The 12,690-nt window shown below is 32.1% G+C and overlaps 2 protein-coding genes across 2 annotated transcripts; both read right to left on the bottom strand.

Moving 5' to 3' along the window:
* Nucleotides 1–274: 274 nt before the first annotated feature.
* LOC123898831 (peroxidase 3-like) lies at nt 275–2,730 on the bottom strand. Its single transcript, XM_045949847.1, has 4 exons — nt 2,406–2,730; nt 1,858–2,046; nt 1,108–1,270; nt 275–874 (listed from the first exon to the last, which is right to left on the bottom strand). The coding sequence occupies exons 1-4, from the start codon at nt 2,610–2,612 to the stop codon at nt 459–461; spliced, it is 975 nt and encodes a 324-aa protein (XP_045805803.1). The 5' UTR covers nt 2,613–2,730; the 3' UTR covers nt 275–458.
* Nucleotides 2,731–6,093: 3,363 nt separating this feature from the next.
* LOC123898830 (peroxidase 3-like) lies at nt 6,094–8,320 on the bottom strand. Its single transcript, XM_045949846.1, has 4 exons — nt 7,853–8,320; nt 7,440–7,628; nt 6,995–7,157; nt 6,094–6,750 (listed from the first exon to the last, which is right to left on the bottom strand). The coding sequence occupies exons 1-4, from the start codon at nt 8,066–8,068 to the stop codon at nt 6,335–6,337; spliced, it is 984 nt and encodes a 327-aa protein (XP_045805802.1). The 5' UTR covers nt 8,069–8,320; the 3' UTR covers nt 6,094–6,334.
* Between the last annotated feature and the right edge of the window lie 4,370 nt (nt 8,321–12,690).

Here is a 12,690-nt window from a genome sequence, read left to right as displayed (position 1 = left end):
AGATCATCCATAAAATTTTTAAAATTTTTTGAAAATCATTTGATATGTTATTGAGTCCCATCAAGATTTACGTTATTTAATAAACCGTTAATCTTGATGTGTCTCAATAACATATCAAATGATTTTCAGTTTTTCTAAATTTTTCTATGGATGATCTATATAATATAAACTTTCAATCCAACCGTGGATTTTGTAAAATTCGTATTCGTTATAATGTTATTCGTGACTGGTTCATCATGGACCACTTGATCAAGTGGTCCATATTAGAATTTACTTTAATGGAACCCACTTGTTATTATTACAATTATTACAACATGCATATAACACCCATAAATTGTTCAAAAACAAAAGAAAAATATAGAACACACATACAACATAGGGGTCTATCTTATGGAGATACAACATGACATGACACAATTAACCAAACCCTAAAATATAAAATCAACAAGTCAAGATTCTTAGCTATTTACAAATGCACAATGTTTCCTAATCTCTCCATGCGACCCTGTCTTAACTTTAATTTGGCCCATTTTCTCAATTGATTTTGCAAATTCAGCATAGAAATTTTCAAGTGACCCATGAAGCAATTGAGTCACAAGAGCTTTTGTAACTGAATTTTTCAACAATGCAGAATCAGATTCAAACAAACCCCTTCTCTTCACAACTTGATTATAGTAACTAAGATCAAATGTTTTCCGACTTCCGGGGTCCATTTCGACTATAGTAGTAATGTCATTGATGTTTTTGCACTTGAATGTCTTGAGATTCGTCGCATATTCACTGTCAAGTGATGGATCTTGATCACCCTTTCCGGTAAAATTGTACAAACGGTTTGAAAATGATGTGCAAAGGGAGATACCAATTGTGTGAGCACCTAAATTTTTTTTGAAATCACGGTCATTAAGTTAAAACCACATAGTTCGCTAGTCGCTACTAGAAAATGTTGAATCAGCTACAAAAAATAGAGATTTATCATGCGCAAACAATTTTTTTTTTTTGTTTTGTCTCTAAGTTTTGTCAGTAACTCTAACATTTTCTTGTAGTGATTTAGCGTAGGCAAACAAAAAGTGCTTAATGCTAAGGAAATTGTTGAATGAAAAAATATACCAGAGAGGAGGACTAAGTCTCTTAAATCAAGTCCTTGATTTGCAAAGCGAGATTGGAGGGTGGTGATGTTGTGAAATGGAGCAGGAATGTTGTTTCTTGCTTCCACCAAATTAGATATGACTCCATCCCTTCTACCTGTTGGAACTTTCCAATAGGGCCCACCCTGAAATCACATAAAACCAAATGTAATTTTACTTCGACTCTGTTTGGATAAACAACTTAATTATGCACTTAACATATAAGTGTTTGTGTATAAGCTATAAATAGTTTTCATATAAGCTATAAGTAGTTTTCATATGGATAGTTTATGAAAATAAGCTGAAAACTCTTAGAAATGAGGATTGGGCCTAACTCATCCTTACAAAACCGGCTTATAAGGTGAGGATTGCCTCTAGTATATAAACACTTAGTCAGGCCATCTCGCAACCGATGTGGGACTTCTTAACACACCCCCTCGCGTCCAGCGCTATTGGGCTTGGTACGCGGATATAAATGGTAGGTGGCCCGATATCGGGTGGTCCAACAGATCGTGGAGAGGCTCTGATACCATATTAGAATTTTAGAGGCCTATACTCAACCACAAAAGCTAGCTTGAGAGTTGAGGTTTGCACTACACTTATAAAGGCTATCTTTGTCATATCTCTAGCCAATGTGGGACTTCTAACAAAAACAACGTTTAGACAATAGATAAGTTTAAATAAGGAAATCCAAACAGGTCTTATTCTATTAAAGATAGAATTGAGTACTTACAGTAGCTGCAATAGAGTCTCTTGCAGTTAAAGCTATTATATCAGCACAAGAAACTACACCAGGGCATTCAGCTTCAACAAGACTCTTTATTCTGTCAATAAAATCAAAGCCTCTAACTGTAAGATTTGGAGGAGCATCTTTTTCAGCTTGTTTGTTTGTTGAGTTCAAAAGGATTGATGCATCACATCCCTGAATTAAAATGCATAATGTTATTTCATCAATTTTGACACAATATATATAGTCTTTAACCAAAAAATAACTATGATTTTTTTTTTGTTGAAAACTCGGTATCCGGCCCAAAGATTGACTAAACTGAGGGGTCCAATCCCACTGTCCATTTGCGGGGACATCATTTAAAGTTAGAGCAAAACTTTGTATAGACTGACCCACCTAAATTGACACCAGGGAAAATCGAACTTGAGACCTTGAAAGAAGCACACTTCAAGGTCTCAAGCTAACACCGCTAGACCAACCAAGTGGGTTAGTAACTAAATGAAATTAAATCATAACATAATTAACATATAAATAAGTTTGAACTGCATGCATACTCTGACAAAACAATCATGAAAGTGCATTCTTATTAATGTTGCAGCAAGTGATGGAGCATTATGGATATGTTCATGAACAAAGTTTTGAATGATTTGTTCAGCACTTGGACAACTATAAGTATAAAATCCTAGCTGCAATTGAGCTTGAGTTGATGCAACTTCCAAAAGACAAAGAATCAAAACTTTGAAGTAATTACTCATTTTCATTATGTATATTGCAACTATAAGATACTAATGAAAAACTAATGTTTTTCTTGTTGCTGAATCTATAACAGTGGCAAGTGATCTATATATAGCTGTTTTGTTGATGGGTTGATATAGAAGAAACAAAGAAAATGATAGAGATGATCTTAGCAGCTAATTAACTAACAAGAGTGAGATAATTAAGGTGACAACACATGCTACTTTGTTATCCATTTGCACTTAATAATAGTTTATAGTATAATTTAACATTGGTTAGTTGAGAATGTTCTTATAAGACAGATATGGTTAGTACCATATTATTGGATTTCTGACTGCTTAATAACGTCAGTTGATTTATTTAGTAATTTATGACATATTGAAGATTAATTAATGTTTTTTTCGAATTAAGTATTGTTAAGAAGTCCCACATCGGTTGCGAGATGGCCTGACTAAGTGTTTATATACTAGAGGCAATCCTCACCTTATAAGCCGGTTTTGTAAGGATGAGTTAGGCCCAATCCTCATTTCTAAGATGGTATCAGAGCCTATCCTAGATCAATTTGTTGTTTGTTGTGGAGACCTCCCATATTTAGTCCTGGACGTGAGGGGGTGTGTTAGAAGTCCCACATTGGCTAGAGATATGACAAAGATAGCCTTTATAAGTGTAGTGCAAACCTCAACTCTCAAGCTAGCTTTTGTGGTTGAGTATAGGCCTCTACGTCTTTTAGGTGAGGGTATAATTATGAGAGCTCACACAAGATTCAAAGCAGACAATACATCGAAAAAGAAATGCAACATATTTGAAGTTGGAACATTGACGTTTGCCATCGAGAATGAACCCACGACCATGTTTTAGCTAACTAGTCGAAACTAAGGGGATTAATGGCATATTAAGAGTTTGTGTCACTCGTGCGTGGTTTTGCCCTCTTTTGCACAAATAGCGCCAATCAGCCGAAGATTTGACTAATGATAGTCTCGACCTATGTATTTGTCTTGGTTAATCTCTTTATTCCTTTGTATTTGCTAGAATCAAACAAGATTTGATAAACTATGTAGTGAATTACCTGCTCCTATGCTATGAGTGAATTACTTTAACAATGCAACACATTTAGCCAGCCAATTTTCAAACTAAATTAACGATGATTACCTGCAGCCACCTGCTGGAGATATTGTTAAGAAATGGAAAACCATGACGAATGAATTGTATAGTTGGTAAAAAGTTGCTACAAAATGTTTGTAAGATCTAAATCTTTGTGATTATAAACATACATTGATTGAATAAATCGATTAGTTATGATAAAGATAGTGACACATTTTGGGAGTTCCTTTTGTATAGATAAAGTCATATTATTTCTTTTTCTTTTTTTGCTAACAAAAATTTAAGATAGAGAAGGTTTTAGGGCTTAAATAACATTTACAAAAATATTAATATTTATTTATCCCACTAAACACTAACAGGTCTCAAACTCGAAACTTGTCGGGTGTTGTATTGCCGGTTAATTTTGAGAACGGAACTTTTGATGCTTTTATCTCATGAAAAGTGAAAGGAAGCTCTTCATCCAAGAACTTAAGAGAGCTCTGCTGATACAAACTCACAAAGGAATGCAAATTCATTTTTATTCAAAGATGGGAAAACAAGGAGAATACAAGACTATTATATCTATAACGGTCATAAATTCCCCTCATTCTTTGCTATTGAGTCGGGCAGCCAACCCTAGCTTTCACAAGAAGCAAAGTCGCGCCCAAGACATCATATGCAGAAGAATTCTCTTCCCCCACCCCAAAGACTTTTCCGACCTTTTTTTTCTGTTGAAAATAATAAGTATTTTACACTAGAAAAAGTTCGAAAAATATTTCCCGAACTTTTTATGCATGGGCAAAAAAATCTTTTTGGGGGGGATCATAGTGGGCCTTGACCCACTTGTACAAGATACACCCCTTATTGTGTTTTTTTTTTTTTTTTTTTGAAACACCCCTTATTGTGTTATTTGCACCTAATGTCTATGCAAATTGCCCCTTACTAAAAAATTAAAAAGTCTTAAGGAAATAAATGATAAAATTAGAGCTTGGTTATTCATAGTTGGACTTGAGCGCAAGATCTTTGTTCAATGCTTCTTTCACTTCTATTGTCTTGAACTTACTTTCTCATTGGCCTCTTCATCGTAATGGACACTTTATAGTTTATAGAATTCCTCCATATACTTAATGATTTCATGGTCACGTCGATATTATCAATCAATTCTTATAGTCATCCTTCAATTCAACCATGTAGCACATACTTAATTATCTCTCACATTCTGATGTAAATATTATTCATTCATGTGATCCATTTTGACCAGAAGCTGGCAAAAAACGTACATTATCTATGTCTTATGCACCGACGATCAATTCTCATCAGTCTAATTTTCAATTTTTCTCTTCCGCTACTTAAGTAGCAAAAGTTATTTTGGAAATATATAATGAGTTCTATAACAAATAAGTTAAGCAAGATATGTCTTACTCTTTTTCTTTTCTTTTTTTTTCAATTTGCTCATAATTTTTAAAATAAAATTTTAAAATTTTTTACATAAATATTAAGAAATATTGTATAATAAATAGAAGAAAGGGAAACAAATTGATGTCCCATTAAAAAATTTAAAATCAAGTTCATTTTGAAACAACTTTCTTTAGTAACACTTAGCTCCATGAAAAGATGTGGAACATGTTACTCACGTATATGAGAATGAAATTAACTCAAAGACAATGGATTTCTCAACTTCAAGTGGCGAGTGAATCAAAGGTGTTAATTGACATGATCATGGAAAATTGTAATAGTAATGGAAGAATTCTGACTTTGATCAAGCACATTCGGGATCTCAAGAATATGAATTGACAAGTTCATATCAACCATATATTGCGAGAAAAAAATAGATTAATTGATTGGTTAGTTAATTTCAGTCTAACCTTAAACTTTTTTATTTACATATCTTTGAAACTCCTCATAGAGAGCTTCAAAATCTCATGTTTAATCACATGTCCAGCGTTTGCATGTCTCGAACCATTCGGTTAGCTTTTTAGGTGTTTTTCCCCCTCTTTTGGGGCTTTGTCCCTCTTATTATACCCCCAAAAAAAAATAGTAACACTTAATGTGAAACCGAGTGAGTAATTATGTATCTCCATAAATGAAATTTGCCTCCATAATTGATTTTACAAAATTAGAAATTATAGCTTATAATTCTAAAATTGAATTTTACACTCAAATTTATGGATTTACTCACTTTTACATTAATGTATCTAGATATAATTATTCTATCTTCAACTCTTTTTTTTCTTCTTTTGAATCAGGTATCCTCTATATGTAACTGCAGAGACTAATTCTTCGAATCTTATGATACTCAAACAACTCGCCCTAAGTATACATTAAGAATATAAGGAAAAGTCTTTCTTTAGAACTTGACATGGAATTAAAAAAATTGCTAAACAATTGGATTAAATTAATTAAGCATAAATGAAGTAACCAACATGCTACATATAGAATTTCTCTCTCAATTCAACTTTTATTACAACAAGAACATATAATGTACCATCAAACTATAAAATAAGAATTACAATTGATTGATCCCAATTGTTATTACCATACACATATAATAGAACACCCATATCATATAGGGGGACCCTATGATATAGGGGTCTATTACTTTGAGACAAAACATCACATGGAATAAATTAACCAAACCCAAAAAATCCAAATCAGCAAGACAAGATTCTTAACTATTTACAAATGCACACTGTTTCCTGATCTCACCTTCTGACCCTGTCTTAACTTTAATTTTACCCATTTTCTCAATTGATTTTGCAAATTCAGCATAGAAATTTTCAATTGACCCTTGAAGTAATTGAGTCACAAGAGATTTTGTAACTGCATTATTCAACAATGCAGCATCAGATTCAAACAAACCTCTTCTCTTTGAAACCTGATTATAGTAACTAAGATCAAATGTTTTACGACTTCCGGGGTCCATTTCGACTATTGTAGTATTGTCATTGATGTTCTTGCACTTAAATGTCTTGAGATTTTTCGCATATTCACTGTCAAGTGATGGATCTTGATCACCCTTTCCGGTAAAATTGTATAAACGGTTTGAAAAAGATGTGCAAAGGGAGATACCAATTGTGTGCGCACCTAAATTTTTTTGAAAACATGGTCATTAAAATTAAAACCTCGTAGTTCACTACTAAAAAACGTTGAATGAACGACAAAAATTAGAGATAAGTAAAATAAAAACTAGTTTGTCATATTATCGCTAAATTTTATTTTATTTTGTCTCTAATTTTTGTCAGTAACTCGACATTTTCTAGGTAGTGTGATTTAACGTGCACTACAAAAGTGCTTAATGTTAAGGTAATTGTTGAAAGTGATAATATACCAGAGAGGAGGACTAAGTCTTTTAAATCAAGTCCTTGATCTTGAAAGAGTTTTTGGAGGACAGTGATGTTGTGAAATGGAGCAGGAATTTGGCTTCTTGCTTCCACCAAATTAGATATGACTCCATCCCTTCTGCCTGTTGGAACTTTCCAATAGGGACCACCCTGAAATCACATGCAACCAAAATGTAAATGTGTAGAACTTGTACTTGTCTCCGTTTGGATAAACAATTTAATTAAGCACTTATGATATAAATGCTTAAGTATAAGCTATTTCTATAGCAAAATAAAATGAAGTCAAACTTTTTCCATATCAGCTATAATTTGTTTTCATATGAATAGCGTATGAAAATAAGTTGAAAACAACTTAAAAAAGTAGATCAACTTAAATAAGTCGATTCATGAGGCTTTAGTATGTTAACGACGGTATTGTGTACTACTACTTACTGTGGCTGCAACAGAGTCTCTGGCAGACAAAGCTAATATATCAGCACAAGAAACTACACCAGGGCATTCAGCTTCAACAAGACTCTTAACTCTGTCAATAAAATCAAAGCCTCTAACTGTAAGATTTGGAGGAGCATCTTTTTCAGCTTGTTTGCTTGTTGAGTTCAAAAGGACTGATCCATCACATCCCTAAATTAAAATGCTTAATATTAATTACTCGTTAACCAACAATGATGTTTTAGCATATCATAATCTATGAAGCACATACACAGACGCCGATACGTCGACACTGATAATAATTTAAGAAAATAACATAATTTAATGTAATCATAAGTGTCTTGTCGGTGTCTGAGGAGTGTCCGTCCTTCATAGAACATAATTAACATATATATAAGTTTGAACTGCATACTTACTCTAACAAAACAATCATGGAAATGCATTCTTATTAAAGGAGCAGCAAGCGAAGGAGCATTGCGGATATGTTCATGAACGAAGTTTGCGATGATTTGTTCAGCTTTTGGACAACTCTTAGTATAAAATCCTAGCTGCAATTGAGCATGAGTTGATCCAGCTGCCAAAATACAAAGAATCAAAACCTTGATGCAATGACTTTGATTTCTCATTTTCATATGTATATAGCTGGCTGCTATAAGAGTATTAGAGAGTAATGAAAAACTAATTTCTGTATTGCTGTTTACATAATAGTGGTAAGTGATTTATATATAGTACTCTTTGGTTGAAAAGTTTAGATAGAAGAAACAAAGAAAATGATAAAGCTATGGTCCATGCAAGTAACTAACATGTGATATAAGGTGACAACACATGCTACTTTGCTATCCATTTGCACTTATACTATTGTATTGTATAGTATAGTCTAATTTAAAATTGATTAGGTTGGAATGTCCTTGTAAATACAGATATGGTTAGTACCATATTATTGGATTTCTGACTGCTTCAATAACTTCAGTTGATTTATTTAGTAATTTAATTATGGCATATTGAGCATTGATGCTTATCTCAAATAATGTAGTATAGTATGGCATATTTAACATTGATGCTTTTCTCAAAATTGTTGGATTCTCTACTGGTACACTAAAAAGTCTCACGTTGTTTGAAACTCGAGACTAATATATTGAAAGTAGTGCAATAGACTTGAGGTTGGAATATTGACACCGTATATGGAGATTGAACCTGTGCAACCATGTGGCTAACCGGTCGAGACTAAGGGACTACACAGGGTATGTCTGCCTTCGTGTGTGGCTACCCCACTTTTCTGCTGTCGGTGCTTAGGGTCGTCCCAAATAACTTGAAGGCTTTTTTTAATCTTAAAAATTAGACCCTAAAAAGTTGTTGCTTCTCTCTGAAGCAAACAATAGCAGGGGTTTCATGGTTCGATTCATCATTCAACAAAACGTCAACCCAGCTCGCGGTTTGACTCATAACAATATGATTTTCATGTTTTTTTCCGTCTTTAGAGTGTCTGTTTTATAGAGAAACTTGTGTCACTTGGGTAAGGAAAACAAATTTTTATCAGTTTTAGACAATTGAGAATAGTTAAGAGAAAATATCATTCACAATTCAAACCTAGTACCCTTGTTTACTAATATGTATTCTTAATGCATATTTTAAGAAATCAATCAATTATGCCAATGTATATTATGTATTGACCTCTGTCTCTTAATCTCTTTATTCCTTTGTATTTTTGCTAGAATCAAAGAGGAACTAAAGAATAAACTTTGTTCTTTACCTGCTCCTATGCTATGACTATGAGTCTATTACTTTAATGATGCAACACATTGAGCCAGCCAATTTTCAAATTAAATTAACGGTCCATTACCTGCTGCCACCTATGGAACATACATAAATTGTTAAGAAATGAAAAAGCATGACAAATGAATTGTAGAGTGGTTAAAAAGTTGCTAAAAAATTTCGTAAGATCTAAATCATTGTGGTGATTATAAACATACTCATTTGAATACTTAATAGTGATGATAAAGATAGAGACACATTTTGAGAGTTCCTTTTGTATAAAGGAAGTCAAATTGATCCTGTGAATAACTTGTGGGATGTTATAAAGTATAAACTCGTTTAATTTACATTTGCTCTTTTGAGAACTTGTGATATTACTTTTATCTGAAGATAAGAGTGAAAGGAAAATAATTGTAATAATTAGAGAAAAATAATTGTAATTAGACTTAGAAGTCAAAAATAGTGAATGATATGGGAGACAATTATGGAGGAAATCATGTTACCATAATAGCTAACAAAATTCGGTTATGTTATGTAGTATAGTGTCAAATGCTGACTGGGTCAAATTTCAGATGGATAAGTAAGTGCTGAAACTCATTATGAGTAGTATCAATTTAGACAAACTTAACTGTACTTTTTGTTTTTACCGTTATTCAATCATCTACAGAAATCTAGTCGAAATTAATTAATATACCCTCCGGTCCTTAATATAAGAAGTAATTTGTTTTTTAGATTCATAGAATGTTTAATGTATTTGGTCTATTTTTTAGGTCAAATACATCAATCATTCAGTATGTGTTTGATTATGCGGTAAACGGAATTGATTTTGATAGAATTGAGTTTGACAGAATTGATTTTGATAGAATTGAGTTTGATAGAATTGATTTATGTTTGAATATATTCATACAAAAGTGAGTTGAACAAAGAATTTGAGTGTAAAAATCAATTCTAAAATGAGAAGCTACAATTTTTAGCTTCAAGGAGAATCCATTCTGGAGGCAGAATCAATTCTACTTTTGAGGAACCAAACAAGTCAGAATCCATTCTACATGTCCAGAATCAATTCTGGCTACTCCAAAATTAAAACCAAACATACACTCAATGAATCTAAAATGTTAACTTTTTCCTATATTAAGGACCAGATAGAGTATATTACACTCAGAGGATATTTTTGTAAATGAAGATGTGCTTCACAAATTTCCATCAATTACACTAAAAAAAATTTCAAGTAGATAGTGGCTAGAAATTCGACTCTTAAGATGGATAAATGGAATGATCGAGGTTCAAATCTCAGTCCCTACATATATAATGTAATGTACTGCCACATAATATAAGCTCACGGGTTTTAATTTTTTTTTTTTTACAAAAGGGTTTTAATATATATATATATATATATATATATATATATATACTTAGGAAATGACAAATGAACTTCTATAAAGAGATTTTTTTTAACCCGATAATCTTGCGCAATCGTAGGGACTATTCTCTTAAGTCCTCAAATAGATGGCAAACTATCCTTAAATGTTTTAATAGTGCTGCATGCCCAAACTAAAAATCAAATTCATAATCTTGGTTAATTCCAAGCGTTCTGGGTTATAAACAGATTGTTTAATCGAAAGAAAAAAAACTCAAGTACATGGATGCATTTATAATTGTAGTGAATTTAATTAATTATGGAAATTGCATCACGTAGTACTGTAATATGGGGCCAAGTTTCATGTCACTTCTGTCCTCATATATATGTTGCATATATAGCAAGCTGGCATGTAAATTGTAAAGCAGATTCCAAACGCCAAATGCATGTGCATATCAAAAGCAAGATTATTTACAACATTAATTATTATTAGTGGTATTTTAAAGAGCAAAGCCTATAGAAACCCCTAAATCATGCAAGGTTTTGAATCAATCACGTTTTGGGGTACTCACTCCATATAAACCAATGATTGATTTTGATCAATAAAAAAGGGCTTAGTCTCCAATGTTGGACTGAAGCATGATGACAAGAAGTAAGGAAAGGGAATATTGAAGAAAAAGGAAGGTTCACTATTATTCATCAAGTATGTTTTTCAAATAAGTAGGTGGTGGATGCTTGTTACACTAGCTTGCATTTTACTACTTAACAACTTTACAATTTTGTTATCTTGCGATATATATATAGTTGAGTATACAATACATAAAATAGTACATAGTATTATTATAATATCGTAAAAGTGGGATCAAGATTAACTGCAGCCTTGTTTAAAAAAAAAATAATAATAACTGCAGCTTAAATATCACACAGTTTCACGCAGTAATAAATCTTAACCATTGATTTAAGATCAAACGGTCTAGATCGTACAGTCAAATTATACAATCAAATTATTTCAACCATTAATTTAAATTAAACGGCTGAAAGTTGTAATTGCATAACGCACAGCAGCAAATCCAATGTATAATGTATGTGTTTTTTTGTTTACATCCAATGTATAATGTATGTATGGTAAATGGTAAACTAATAATGTAAAAACTTTAATATTTTAAAAAAATTAAAATACAAAAATTTCAAAAAATATTTTAATATTTTCTTCGTGTGCCCTAAATTTTTCATTGTTTTCTTGTGTACGTGTTGGGAGTGCTGCTGCTTAATTATTCCATAATAATTAAATTAGGCCGGGAATATAATTGTGTCGGCAGCCAGTGAAACCAGCAGTGTCACACTGGTGTTCCAATATGAGTAAACAAATCATAAAGTTAAACTTACCACAATTGCTAGAAACAGTGTACTGTATTTTATATGTAATTAAAGGTCGATATTCGAACTCAATATCACATTTATCCATCAATTTTTTTTTTTGCAATAGCAAAAATAGTATTTCTACTTACTAGGTTACCTGAAGAAAAAAAATCCAAAAGTAAAAAAGGAAAATACTAAGCAGATCCTCAATATATAATTATTTTCCAAATGCATGAACAAGTCATAAAATAATATTACCTAGTTACTATTGTTTCCCCTTAGAAAATTTTTCTAATTGAATCTGAATTGTAATTTTACTACGTATATGTTATAAAATAGATTATATAGTCACGGAGTCAGGATCAAACTATCTCTTGGATATGGTTCAGTGATCGATCAGGTCGTCAATCCGCTTATTCTTTTTATAATTGGTGTATTGATCCACTCGTTTGTCTTCAAAGCATATAATTTTTTGCTTTGTATATTGTAAGGGATTGAGTACCCCTTGTACTCCCTTATAATATTTTCTAGAACTCTCGTATTTCCCTTCACCAAAGTCCAATATTTGCAAAATTAATATTTTTAATTTATTTTCGTAAACTGTATTTTTCTTAAGGCTTCACAAAAATCAATGTTTTTAATTTAGTTTTATAAACCGTGTGTTTCTTTTAATGCTTTCACTAGTTTTTCTCTTGTTTTAAGCCTCTACACCAATTGTTGAGTGGGCTATATATTATTTTAGAGAACCTTATTTATGCATGAAAGGATTATTGTGATTTTGCTAAA

Source organism: Trifolium pratense, linkage group LG7 (assembly GCF_020283565.1).
Source record: "Trifolium pratense cultivar HEN17-A07 linkage group LG7, ARS_RC_1.1, whole genome shotgun sequence".
NCBI classification, from domain to species: Eukaryota; Viridiplantae; Streptophyta; class Magnoliopsida; order Fabales; family Fabaceae; genus Trifolium; species Trifolium pratense.
Note: the sequence above shows the minus strand (reverse complement) of the source record. Positions and strands in the feature narration are given on the sequence as shown.